Source organism: Megalops cyprinoides, chromosome 18 (assembly GCF_013368585.1).
Source record: "Megalops cyprinoides isolate fMegCyp1 chromosome 18, fMegCyp1.pri, whole genome shotgun sequence".
NCBI lineage: Eukaryota > Metazoa > Chordata > Actinopteri > Elopiformes > Megalopidae > Megalops > Megalops cyprinoides.
The window spans coordinates 27,185,822-27,200,363 of NC_050600.1; the positions used below are offsets into that span (position 1 = coordinate 27,185,822).

At 41.1% G+C, this 14,542-nt stretch overlaps 1 protein-coding gene across 1 annotated transcript in view; it reads right to left on the reverse strand.

The window, feature by feature from the left end:
- Window positions 1-1,076: 1,076 nt before the first annotated feature.
- Window positions 1,077-14,542, reverse strand: part of egf (epidermal growth factor) — a 40,757-nt gene continuing 27,291 nt past the window's right edge. Inside the window, exons 16-24 of the mRNA XM_036550740.1 lie at window positions 14,378-14,530; window positions 13,849-13,965; window positions 9,605-9,730; window positions 8,889-9,011; window positions 7,860-8,037; window positions 7,052-7,216; window positions 3,397-3,511; window positions 2,566-2,668; window positions 1,077-1,466 (exon numbers count right to left, since the gene is read on the reverse strand). Coding sequence (XP_036406633.1) covers window positions 1,375-1,466; window positions 2,566-2,668; window positions 3,397-3,511; window positions 7,052-7,216; window positions 7,860-8,037; window positions 8,889-9,011; window positions 9,605-9,730; window positions 13,849-13,965; window positions 14,378-14,530 — 1,172 coding nt within the window. The 3' untranslated portion in view covers window positions 1,077-1,374. The remainder of the gene's footprint in view (window positions 1,467-2,565; window positions 2,669-3,396; window positions 3,512-7,051; window positions 7,217-7,859; window positions 8,038-8,888; window positions 9,012-9,604; window positions 9,731-13,848; window positions 13,966-14,377; window positions 14,531-14,542) is intronic.

Consider the following 14,542-nt stretch of genomic DNA (forward strand, 5'->3'; position numbering starts at 1 on the left):
TACAAAGCAATTTCCTACACATGGTAAAGTGATTTTTTAAATGTCACTTAGAATGATAAATGATACAGTGATCTTTAATTTAAAATTTTGCTAACATGTTCTGTATATTAACCAATATATAAATTATTGGCACTTCAGTACCCAGTCAGTCCTGTGTTACAACTACTGTATTTACAACGTTAAGTAAAAAGTCTTACTATTAATTGTATTAAAATACAAATCCAGATTTACAAAGAAAAAAAGTGACAAGGAACAAAGAAAAAAATGAGCCGCAGAAGCAACCTAACCTAAAAGTTTATTCTCAGTAATTTAAATCGATTTAACTAAATTTAGCTCCATTTTGTAATTTGAATTTTGTAAACACAAAAAAGCTATAATGTGAAACATTTAAGAGGAAAGCTTTGGGATTACTTGCCACTTAATTATTCAAATTGCCATCCTTGTTCTAATAAACACTCTCCATGCTGTAGCTTTCGCATAGCAACAAAAATTTCAGACAATCTGCAGTGTTTCGCAAGCAAATCATTTATTTCTAATTACACGATTGTGGTGTTGATTATTCTGTGAATTATTTGTTTTATTGTATAATCCATGGTGGATAAAGGGGAACAGTTTTTTGAAAGTAATGATTAGATTTAAAGGTAGTGTTTGGGCTTCCTCTGTTCCAGCTCACCCGCCACCACTGTTGTGTGTTCTCTTCTTTATTTTCGTAGTTTTATGAAGGAAACTCACGAAGAGGAGCTGAGGAACATTATTGTTTTTGGAGTGGTGTGCTCTCTCCTCACTCTGCGGGACTACATAAACATTGTCTGTGTCCTGTCATTTCCTGAACTGGTGCACAGTGCATTTCACAATTTGAATATTTATACCATGCTTCATGTTATAAGCATATTGTTAATGCAAAACTAATTATACCATGTTGATTTCTTACGATTATCTGTCTTACTGCCCATCCAAGCCTTTCTTGTAAAAAGCCGTGTTGTGGGCAAATACTGTCCTACTGATATCACTGCTGCTCCCAATGATCAGGTCAACATCAGGTTCCCCAAAAACAGTGTTTATAAAATCAGAAACCACCTGTATGTATTTTTGGCATAGTTTATTAAAACAACATATATTTGTATGCATCCCATATCTATGTATACCATTGTTTGTGAAGCGAGCCTCATTCTTATCATAATTTGATATTTGTCAAAAATACCAAGATCACAGTGGCTGATGGCTGTGCAAAGGAAGAGCACACACAGAGCTGGGCTCCAGTAGGGTTCCTGCATGCTAGGCCAGGCGGTGAACCCCAGAATTGGTGTCGTGGGTGGCCTTACATGAGTGGCGAGAAGGGGTGCTCGTCCAGGAATATGAGGTTATCGATGGATTTCAGATGAAGAGGAGTCCTGTTGGACCTCCATCGGAGCCCCGGCTGAAGGGTGATTCCAACATACACACATCCTCAGACACCACACTCTCACCTGGGGCACAGAAATGGTAATGGAAGTGTAAGGCCATGGTATGCACTTGGCTTTCAGAATGTTGAGCAGCATTAAGAAGGAAGAATGAAGGCGTGAAGAATGAAACTCTGTCACTGCAGAATATCAGAGGCATTAAGTGAACTCAGGTTTATTGTCAACGCTAGACTCCATTATAACATTACATGAGTCTATCAAAATAATAAAAAAGGCAGAAGGGATTAAGACACAACCGTCTCCCAATCTCGTCACTTCCAACCCTCCTCTCCTTTCCCCATCACCCCCTTGCATCCTCCCCACAAAGACAGCTAAATAAGATACATTATAAATATACAAATATCCAATATGCTGTGTCAAAATAAATGTTCCTCAGTGAAATTCTCACAGAAGCTCCTCATGGCTAATGTTACATACAGACAGAGACAGAGACAGAGGTCCTGCTAATACTACATACAGTGACAGTGCTCCTCACTCCCCACATCTATGTTACAAACCTGTTCAGCAAAACGAATAGCTTTTTTAAATACCTGCACCATTTCTCAAAGATTATTTGGGAATTCAATGCCCTGTTAGTGTTCAATATTACTAAGAGGCAACAGCATAATGGTTTATAACTTTTATTCCATTTCCTGTGTGTCAGTGTACTATGCACCTCCACAAACACATTCAGCTAAAACATCCCAGCACTCAGTTATTTAATGTTGTTGCAAAAATACAAGATGCTCTTGTCATTGAACTTTAAGTACATTCATGAGACTTTGTGAAGTTGTAGAATATACCAGTGTGTTAGAGCAGCGTTTCCCAACCCTGCTCCTGAAGGCACACCGTCCTGCATATCTTCTATCTATCCCTGCTCTACCTACCTGACTGAACTCATCAGTGGCACTTTTGATTAGCTGAGCACACCTGATTTTGTCAAGCAGCAAGGATACATAGAAGATATGCAGGACAGTGTGCCTCCAGGAGCAGGGTTGGGAAACACGGTGTTAGAGAAATGTAATAAAACAGCAAACACAAAAACACCCCCCAATGGTTCTCAAAGGGTAGTTTGGGTAATAATGTAGCACAGCATAAGCAATGGTAATTAGACATCATTGACTACCTGTTTCTGAGGAGCAAGAGGGGCACATTTGTCTTCTCTGACAGCCTACGACATGGATAACCTTCCCATCGCTTCCTGACCCATGCTCCAAGACCATATAGAACTGAGGGGGGAGAGAGGAATGCCATAAGGGTTTGACACTTTCAACAGTATTCTTCACAACTGCATACTAAGTTACACAATACTGGTCTTAGCAAAATTAATCAAGTCTCTAGGTGGAGATGTAACTTATCGATTACCTGTTTTCTTTTTATGTAAGTGCAAATGCTGCTGTTGATGTTTTGATACCTGTTTGAACTGTTGGAGTGTTAGCTTTTAACCTATGTGACGTGGGTTAAATCTGTACCTACCCACAGTACTGGTGAAGCTGTACCTATCCACAGACTACTGAGGCTGTATATACCTTCCACAAGGTTCTGAAGCTGTTGATACCTATCTACAGACTGTTGATATTGTACAAACCTGCCCACTGAACCTGCCCACAGAGAATGTATCTAACGCCAGAGCACTACTCAGGCTGTAGTTACCCACATACTACCGAAGCTGTACTTATCCACAGAATACTGAAGCTGTATATATTTGTCCATGGAATACTAAAGCTGTTCCTACCCACTGAAGACTGAAGTTCTACCTACCTATTGAATGCTGAAGCTGGACCTACTCATGAGTGCAGTTATGAAGCTACAGTCTATCTACCTATGTACATATAGCTCTAGCTGTACATCCTCAGCAAGTACTGAATTTGTACCTACTAACAGTTCTGGAGATGAATATACTCAGATTGCTGAATCTGTACCTACAGTACTAACAGAATTTTGAAGCTGTGCATACCCGTGGAGAGCTAGTGATGGTGGTTTCTATGGTGCTGTCTTCACTGGTGCTGGTGTCACTCACATCATCAGTAGGATGGTGTTTTGGAGAGAACATCCTCGACCGTAGTACAGATCTAATAAAAACACACACGAACACATCAAGGCTGGTACACCTTAACTGAGGGGATGGTAACCATATCATTGACTGTGCTCACATCCACTGCCACCCACCCTTATTAACACTTATTGAATATTAATAGCAATATTAACATACATATTACATTTAATATGACTGTTCAATCCCTAATCCAGGGCACCTAAAAAGTTTTCACAAGTCCAATTATACATATGCATATTTTATGTGTTTCCCTTCCTCCCTGCTGCAACATCAATGCCCTACCAAGGATTCAAATCTGTAACATTAAGGTCAAACAACCAGTTAGTCTATGAACCATCTGACTTCCTATCCTAGCCACTTCACCATCCTCTGCCTATCCAACCCACAGCACCATCCTCTGCCTCTATCCAACCCACAGCATCATCCTCTGCGTATAAGAATAAGAATAAGAATAAGAATAAGAATAAGAATAAGAAATACTTTATTAATCCCAAAGGAAGTTTGAGTGTCACAACTGCACCGTCCGGCATACATCAAGACAACAAAAGAATAAATTGAATAAAATAAATAGAGAGGTATAAAAATACAACAAATAGAAATATGTTTGTGCAATTATGCGTTGTGCAGTACTACTGTAGTTGTCATATAATGAATAAATGAGAATAGTGAGATGGAGAAGTTATCATCCTTGTGCTATAATTATATACATACTATATAATGAATTATGAAACAACAATAAACAACAGTAAAGTTATTGCTATTATACAGTATGAAGTGCAGTAGAAAAAGTTATTGTTGTACAATGTGCATGACAATGATAACTGTATAACAATAAGTGTTTTTCTACTGCACTTCATACTGTATAATAGCATCCAACCCACAGCACTATCCTCTGCCTATCCAAGCCACAGCACCATCCTCTGCCTATCCAAGTCATCATAACATCCTGCTGCCATCCTATTGTGTATGTTAGCAGTCAACCCTTGGGTCCTGCATATCTGAGTGGAATTAGAGCTTGTGGTCCTCTATGCCTGCTTTCACATGGTGACACTAGTAAACACACAGTGCAGAGCCCATGGATTCAATCAGCTTCAGTGCTGCTAAAAAGGTGTGTCTGTCCTGACAAATGCTGGCCTGCCATGGGGCCCGCGACCACATGTGTGGTATTATCTTGCCATCAGACAAGCACAAGTTCACTGGTCTATAGCACAAAGCACACATAATTGAGAGAAGTCATAACTGAGGACATTATTGCTATGGATCAACGATTCTATGAATCTGTGAATGGACAATGCTGCTTGCTGTTTCAACTTGAAGAACAGCAAAGCTGGTTTCCAGAAGTCATTTCAAGCTTACATTCATTTTTTATTTTTCATTTGCATTGTAACTGGCACCTGAAACTAATTTTGAGTTGTCTGGAAAAATTAAGTGTGGGTGGGGAGAGTAGTTGGGTGCACAGGCATATCATAAATCACTGTCCCAGCCAGATATATTTCTTATCATTCTTGGTATGTCCAACTAAACGCTGGTTTTGCATTCTCATAACACACATCATGCTGCCTTTTATTTGTGGAAAATATACCCATAAGCATGGAGCAATTGATTCAGAGGTGCTGTTTTTACCAGCGCAGTATTCATGTCTGTGAACGTCACTTCCCGAAGCTTCTAGATCTGACTTTCATTGGTTGTATGCAGAACAGGCATGGCAATCCGTGATACGCACTGATTTACATGAACAGAGCACCTTGCTCCCTGTCACACAGTGTTTGTGTATGTAAAGGAACACCACAAAATAATAAAGCATCAATTTCACACTCCTGCTGGGGCGTGGCATAAGTGGCTTTATGATACATGTTTAGATCTGATTTCTTGTGGGCCCACAGGCTTCAGTTTCCCCTCACAGCGAAGGAAATATGAATTAGAAGTAAACCAGGGGCAATGTACAGGAGGGGACTATGGAGGGATGAAAAATGAAAACAACACAAGAAAAAAACACCAGCAGTCAAGTGCGAAAGGCAATTTGGAGCAGAAATATTGTCGACCACGATGCGTTTAAATAAGGTTATAGATCAGTGGCTCCATTTTTGGGTGCAGAAATGACCTATTTTGATGGGTAATTGCTGTAGTACAAGCCAAGCCAAGCATGTAATTGAAAGCGTGTGGTTTAGCGGGGGAGCCAGGGCGATGGGGGACGGATGGGGGCTCGCTTTGTGAGTCTAAAGAGCCAAAGCTGACGTGCTGTGACTGAGCCGACACAGCATTTGTAGCGGGAATCAGGCACTTAGGCTGTAAAAAGTGAATATGGAGTTGAAGGCAGATGCCCTCTCTTTCTCCTCCACAGCATGCTAGACCACTGAAGGCGAAGTGGGTCCCCATCACACCTCTGACACTCACCTGCAGACACACGAAGGGAGCTTTAATACTTGCCATCATATTAACACGCAGGTTCCCTGGTCCTAATCCCTTACACCTCCCTGTTGCCTTCCATGGTGAAAAATTAAATGTCTTGTGTTTTACACAACTCTTTCCTCTGAGGCAAAAAAATGAATCCAGTCTGACAAATGAAGGAAAAGTGTGGCCCGACCAGTTAAAATGGACAAACTGCTGCTGGAGGATAAAGTGTTTGTTTATGGTTATTGAAATGTGTTATTTCAAGGGCTTTGGGTACTGTGATGATGAAAAGGAGCAAACCTACATGTAGACATGGATGTATGTTTTGAGGGGTTAAAATGCATTTGGTTGGATTGCAATCACTTTTGCCTTGTCTTTAGATTGAAAAAAACACCTCCATGATTAAATAACCAAGGTTACATTACCACACAGTAATGCATTACATCACACTTCACTACTTTATATAGCCTACATTACTGTACTGACAATATCCCAATCTCCATCATTGATTAACCCAGTGCTATTCGGCCAACATATCTAGAAAATTCTGTCTTTCAAAACAGCACTTTTCAGACATTTGTTGTTTGATTTGAGGTCGGGTACACATTTAAATACTGCACACATATGTAAAATGCAGAGCTGAATAATGGAATAATGGGACATTTCATGCCAACATATAAAATATATCAATATGTCAATATCTCATATGTTATAGGTCATATTTCATATAACAACAAAAAAACGTACCTGCCTTAATGGTCCCATAGTCTATTAAATTTCAAACTATTTTAAATCACAGTTTATTGCATGCTAACATGCAAAAGCATGCACATGACAAAGTGGTTTTAAAATACACCAGAGTGAAAAAAGTAGAAAAGATTTTGGACTTTTGAACACAGCAACACTGATACTATATTATATGACGTTATAATGATACTACATAACATTACAGTGACAACGTGTCATATTATAGTGATATTGTATGACATAGTATTATAGTGATCATATATGTTATTATACTGATACTGCATGATTTTACAATTTATGTCCAATAGATATGGGGAAGAATTCCCTCATGTCTTTGATGTGCTTTCTTACATGGCTTTTGAAACAGTCAGTATAACTTTGTGAACGGCACACTCATCTGGCCAGCAGAGGATCTCACCCATAGCAGTAGGTCAGACAGGCAGCCAGAGACAGCAGGGAGACAAGGCCCACCATGCAGGCAGCAATGGTCAGCTTGAGCCTTTTCTCCTTCTCTGCCTGTTGCAGCTCTCTCCATTCCAGATCACTGAATTGACAGCGTTCCCCCATGTAGCCTGGAGCACAGCTGCAAGCAGATGCTGCTATTAGCTATGGGAGACTGGATACATCACCCCAGGAATGGGTGGAGCCACCATGTGCTGTCCATCACTGACTTGTTTGCACTAATCAAAATGCTTTGCCCTTCACAACAAAGTAGTCGCTGACAACACGTGACAGCTCATGATCCTTAAGATGCAAAGAGCAGAAATTCACATTATCCTACGCATGCATATATACTCACAGGAACAAACAAGCCTGCACACACATGTGCACACACATATAAATAAATGCACACATGTGCACAAACAAATGCGCACACACACACACACACACACACACACACACACACACACACACACACACACACACACACACACACACACACACACAGAGTAACATTCACACAGACACATGCACATACTCCCACATTCAAATGCATTATGACAAAAGTGCATGCTAAACAAGGTACACTGGCTCAGTGGTGATGATGTGACAGAACACTACTGACATCTACTGTCTAAAGAGTAAACTTGCACCACCAACAGCAGGGCTGTTGTCTAGGAAGCTACTATGAAACACGCTGAGGTGAACCAGCACATCTGAAGACAGGTGTTTAATCACACACAAACACAGTGTGAAACAGCACAGGAAAAGATGTTTCTTCAGACAGAGGTACTTGCTTGCAGCCGTAGGACTGTATCTCTGGAAAATAAAAGCAGCTGCCATCATAGAGGCAGTAGGTGTCATGGGAAGAAGGACAGCTCTCAATCACGTTGTTGCTTTGCCACTGAGTAGTCACATGGTGGGGGTCCCTTGTCCCCGTAGGAGTGCTGGCCATTACTTCAGCTGCAGAGACAGAGCCACAGATTTAGGCTGTTTTCACACTTGGTCTGTTTTGCTGGTCCGAACTCGAGTGTGATTATTCGCCCCCCCCCCCCCCCCCCCCCCCCCCCTGCCCCCGCTGGTCTCCTTTCACATTAGATTTTTTGGTTGCGAACCCTGGTCCGTTTACGCCATCAACACGTAAGGAACGTGCAGCTTTTATTTACCAATGTCACTAGGCAACAACGCAAAAGGGAGGCTTATTTCCTGGTTTTAGATCGAATAGCTTTCACACTAAATGAGAACCGCACTGGAGTTGAGGTGAACCGTACTCCAGACCCCCGTTGTCTGGAGGACTCAGGTATGGTCCCTGAGTTCGGAAAACAGTGTTCACATCAACAAAACAAACCGAACTAATAGCTCAAGCGGACTTGGGTCTGCACCGAAAGCTCTATTGTGAAAGCACCCTTAATGTCACAACACCAGCATCGGTGGGCGTGGACCTCACCATCAATGCAATCTGGGCAAGCCCAAACTTGGGAATGTACATGGACTGCTAAGATTTTAGGACATTATCTGCAAATATTAACAGCAACAATTTTAATTTATGTCATACAGTCAGATGTAATATTTCATAAAACATGTCATCATTTAAATTCTCCAATTAGAGGTAAAGCAAAACAGTGGTGTGTCTCACTCCTTTAATAAGAGCAGTGGTGTGTATTACTCTAATAACAGCAATGGTATGCAATATTCGAATAAGAACTATGGTTAGTGTTACTCTAATAAGAGCAGTGGTTTGTGTTACTCTAACAAGAGCAGTGGTGTGGTACTTTTTTAATGGTAGGTATTATGAATGGCAGTTTCAGTTAAACCTTGGCAGGTGAATCCCGTCCAACGGAAGCCAGCATCACACTTGCACTGATACGCCCCCTCTGTGTTCACACACTTGCCAGTGTTGTCACAGTTGTGCAATCCCAGTGTACACTCGTCGATATCTGGGGAGGGGAGTGGTGGGGGTGGCTAACAACAGTAAAATGCAAACCCAATCCAAAATGCCTTTGCAGCAACAAAACATCTCTGACTGTGCGGAATTCAGGCTGGTTTGGACAGACAGTAGACTGTAGGCAAACATGGAAGGCAATGTTTCATTCAATTGCTATTACTATAGTTTGTTCTTGAACATCTTGTTTATCTTGTAGTTGTACTTGTTGCACTTGTATATTTTATCAAGTGTAAATTTTAGTCAGTTTGATAAATTTCTGGTTTTGTGAGAACTAGAATTACAGTGTTGTTTTTATGTTCTTAGCATAACAGGTGGTCAAAATGACTGTTCACACAAAAACTATGTCTTGTTTTCCTGTATAATGTAACACACATGTAATTTGCCTTGTATGAAAGAATTGTACCTCAGTCACCTCACAGGTGCACTGCATGTATCATTTCCCCTGGCTGCATATGAGCTAAAGTGCATAGTAAGCAGAGCTTCTTCCATTCAGTGAGAAAATTCCAGTAGGGATATCGTGGGTTTCACAGAGAGGTGAGGATGTCATAATAGGAAATTGTGGATGTCGCCCCAGAGGGCCCTTACCGGAGCAATGGAGGCTGTCCCCACTGAAGCCTGCCTGACACTGGCAGAGGTAGCCACCGTCTGTGTTCTGGCAGTCCGCATGCCGGCTGCTGCAGAGCGCGACACCCATGGCGCACTCATCAATATCTGCAGAGAGGAATGCAGCGTTCATCCCCATTAGCTAACTCAGACAAAGCAGTCATTTATGGTAAAGCCACAAGACTTCCATCACTATATAAATCTGAACTCATTTCTCTGTGCAATGTGTTTTATGAACGAGTTTGCAATACTGCATTAAATATGATGTCAAATAATGAATGAATTAAAAATCAATCACGTTAATCTGACAGTAGAGTTAAAATAGTGGTACAGTCTGTATTTTAGCCAAGGTTGATTTCTCTATTTATAATGTTAGCTAGCTACCCAATTTGCCTATCAAATACAACGTTATATGACAGTAGCGAATGTAGTGAATGAGTTAGCTACTTATGTTGGCATTGAAAATAGATTTATGTCATTATCACTGTTAAAAAGGACTACCTTTGTCAATCTCTGTTTGTGCACACCACCCCATATCTCACAGACCCTTTGTTTACAAACCAGCTGAAACCTGTCCAAACTTGTTCTGCTGCTCCCCTCATCAGAAGCACCCCCACAGGTAACCTGAGGCGCAGGTGCACCCCCAAGCACAATCCCCAGGTCACCAGTTGCCCCCTGACCTGTCTGTATCCATTGGCTGCCAACAGGAATCCCAACAAAGTTGTGATTACTTTCCCTACTTCAGTGCAGCACCAGTTCCTGTGAAGTGAAGATCTGGGGACACCAAACTTCTAGGTCCAGATTGTTGTGTTTTTGTGTGTATCTATGCCAACATAAATGTCTTGCCTTCTGTAAAACTGGTTATACTACAATTGCCTGTAGAGAGAGGAGGTTGATATGCATCCTTGTTAAATGTATATTATGTGTGCAGTGTAATTACAATAGTGTTCGTCTGTTATTTGTACTGAAAGGAACTGTTTGCTTGTGGATGACCATGCGTTAGCATTGCGCATTGTTTTTGAATAGACTACACTGTTGCGGAGCAAATAGCAAACAAAACTATTTTTCTACCGTCAGTCCAGCTAGCTAGCGTCATCAGTTCTTCTGCATGCATGTGGTGCAATGTGATGACAGTGGTACAGATAGGACCTCAGGCAGTCGCGTGACCACATAGCCATATAGGCTGTTGTTTTAGTTAAATCACGTTTGTGTAGACAGCTCCCCTTTCACTGTAAAATCCATGCAGTTGTGGCATTTAATGCAGTGTGAATGATTTACAGCAGTGACTGTACTCACCTAATTCCTTGTTCTTGCTCATTCCCTTGCAGGAAACCACACACACAACCACCCACACATACGCCCAGACACACATATCCCTATCCCTTCCATAAAGCTCTGAACTGGATGCCTTACTCTTGTGTTCTGACCGACACACCACTGTGAAAGCAATAGTTTCCTGAACCCAGTGTACGGGTGAATCTGCCCCCTCAGTTTCAATCACATTTTTATGTTATTATCTGAAGTACACATGCTCACCAAATAGGCTTCATTTTTTACCCATGTTCACTTTAATTGTGATAATTTTTATTGTGATAATACTTTTTTCTAGTGAAACAGTTAAGTAGCCACAGGATTTGACAAATTGAAGGCATTCACTTGATAAAGTTGTTAAGTGTGTTCACGCACACACACATTTACTCCAATCTGTGATTTATAAAAAATATACACATATGTAATTTACGCATTTCTGTGCATGCACATTTCCCTGAAATGATCGTACATTCAAATTTAGAATTGAATTTATCCATACCTTTATAAATGAAGTCCCTGATGTTTTGGGGGGTTTTGTAGGAGTGTGAAAGACAACAGAGAGGTTTATGGTGGAGTCAAATTACTTTGTATTTAGTTTTGTTTTAGTACAAGAAGTTAATTGTACTACATCATTGTAGCTGGCATGTTACCAGAAGTTCATGAAGTGAAATTAGTCACGTTATTTTTGTTGACATAAAACAATTTTAACAGCTACTGCTTTACTAGCTAATATAAATACACAAGCTACAGCTAGCTATATACATATATGCATGTATGTACTGTATGTGTATGCAAGACTTTCAAAGAAATTTTGAAACGTGAAACCAGTACACCATATCTATTGCTATGTAGCATTAGCATTGAAGCTAGCTAGCAATGTAAGCCCTTAGCACTGTATAGCTAAATAACAAATAGAAACCCCCCTTGCTAAATTTTGACATTGACTTACGCATTCAAATTATTGAAGAATTGCAGGACTGAATGCACACTGCATGAATGTGTGCAGTGGCGGTTCTAGCTTGTATGGCATTCTGGGCATTCTGCACTAACTGTAATTTATATTTTTTATTCAGACATTTGGAACAACGAGTTCAAAATGTTTCAGAAGTGCCCCTGAATTTGCATTGATATACAGTATTTGAGTCTGACACCCTAAATACATTTGTTGCACAATTAAATATACATGTCATTGTGCACAATTTATCAAAACTTTCAGAATTGGAACCAAATGAACCATACAACCTCGTTGGCTAATTCTAGGCATAAGACACCCCAAAAGACTCAATATATCACAAAAGATACAAAATATCAGCATAATATAGACGTCTTAAGTTAGCCTACAATATTGGAAATTCCCCTTACTGAGCTCAGGACCTACTCAGTACAATCACAGAAAACCTTTATGATGTCACCTCTATGAAAGTTAACTAAATCAATAATGTGCTAGTTGTAATCGTTTTGCTGCAGGCTACACACATTATCATGGTGAAACTTTGTGAAATTATATCCAATGTTATGTAAGACAGTTGGACAGAAAACAGAATATTGTCGCCCTATGTGTAATAGCATAGCAAGTGTAACAGGAGTAGACTGCGTTTTGTGTATATTAATTAGATGTTATGTGGGTCAGGGAGCGAGCGGGTTTCAAACCAGGTCTCAGGGAGCAACGTACTGTTGCACCCGCTCGGCTACTTGCTACCCCACAGGCTTTACGCAGGACTCACACAAGCTACTCACTATATTATACTCATAAAGAGATGACATAGCTGAATACCTTTATCTTTTGCGCGTTTCTCCTCTTCTTCTTTCCTCTTTTTCCTAAACTGGGCGCCTGATGGCTTAGACCTTTTCTTATTCATTTGTGTTGATTTGGCACTCGAGCATTAATACATTAGCCATTCCCCAACACTGTCAGCCAAGAGTCAAGGCTAAACCCATTCACCTTGGTGGTGTGCAGACTGGTTTTATATTACTCTTAACGATTTCGTACAAACCAGAAAAAAATGCAACAATATGTCTGTGAAACTATATATTCACAGTATTATGAATGAATTGTGGTTTATTTGGTAGCATTTGGTAGTATGACTGATTTTACTAATTGCATTAGTGCTGTACAAAGTTAGAGGTGCGCTATTTGACAGATTCCCCCGCTCCCCCTACCTCGGGCTTCCAGTGGGGAGACCTGAAGTCAACCTACCCCTGCCCTCCTCCCCATCTTGTACTTCTGAGTGGGAGACCTTCCCAAGCAGTACCCTACCTAGCTCACAAATTAGAATCAGGGCGCCCACTCCGACAAGGTTAATTGACCCACACGGTGACATGATATCATTAATGTGACAGGCAAATGAGCGATAGAAAACTGATTGTGCAAATGTCACCATTCCGAATGTTTTTGTGCAGGTGCCCCGTGTCGCCCCGGCAAGATGCCGCCCTGGGCAGCTGCCCATGTCGCCCATACCTAAATCCGCCACTGCCTAGAAGCAACGCACACTGACAGAAACTGACACAAGCTTTGTTTAGTCCATCGATCTTGACTCCAAGCTGGCTTTTGGGTCATGAAGTGCTATGATAAATCCACTTCACTGAGGAAATACTCCAGAATACCAGACAGCCTTCTTTTTGAGGATTTCCTAGGGGGACTGACATGAGTGGAAGTAAGATGCTTTCATGTTGATCTGTACAATCTGAATACAGGCCGGACCCGTCTCTGGGCCTGACAAACCAGAAAACCTATGCATTTTCTTGGTTAGGATCAGATACCCTTTTTTATGGGAATGTAATGGGAAAAACCGACCAACTTAGAGGAGGATTCCTTGGGATTTCACAAGCTCACTGACACTGTTCATGACTTCAGGGTGCATGTACTTTCATATAAGTTGTTCTCAACCCACAAACTCCAGTTTGACTACACTTACCCTCACACAGCATCCCATCTCCTGCATACCCCTCCAGACACTGGCAGGTGGCACTATTCCCATCCGAGAGGCACTGAGCATGCTTGTCACACTGCAGTGAGTAGCAATCGACCTGATCTGGGATGACCAGAAGATAAGATACACATCATTTCAGAGCCATTCTCTCTGGGCTATTCCATAATAGAACTGATGAAAATCCAAGAAACCTAGCACAAGAACATAGTTTGCATTGCACATAAGAATCTGGGATAAATTATCAGTTGCTTATATGCAATCCATCCACATCTTTTAAACAACATGCCACTCATAAGAATCAACGTCTTACTGTAATAACAGTTAAACACTGCCAGTCACAGGAAGCACTGGGTTGAAGACAATTACACACACTGAATATTGACCAGGTACAGGCATTTAAACATTTTCTGGTGTGTCTGAAATAAAATGTACTCCTATGTTTACAGTTATCATTCAGCATGCTCAGGAGTCAACATAGCCATGTCTGCCTATCTCAAGAAAGACACCATTATACCTGAGACCATCTTCTCTGTGACAAGTGTGGGCTCAAACTCCTCCTCTTCCTGAGCTGAAAGGGGTCTGTTGGCGAGTCCAAGGGGCACACCTTCATCGTTCAGGGTTTTCTTCTTCAGGCGGAAGGGCTCAGGGCCCTGGCTGTCTCCAGACTCTGCAGAAAAAG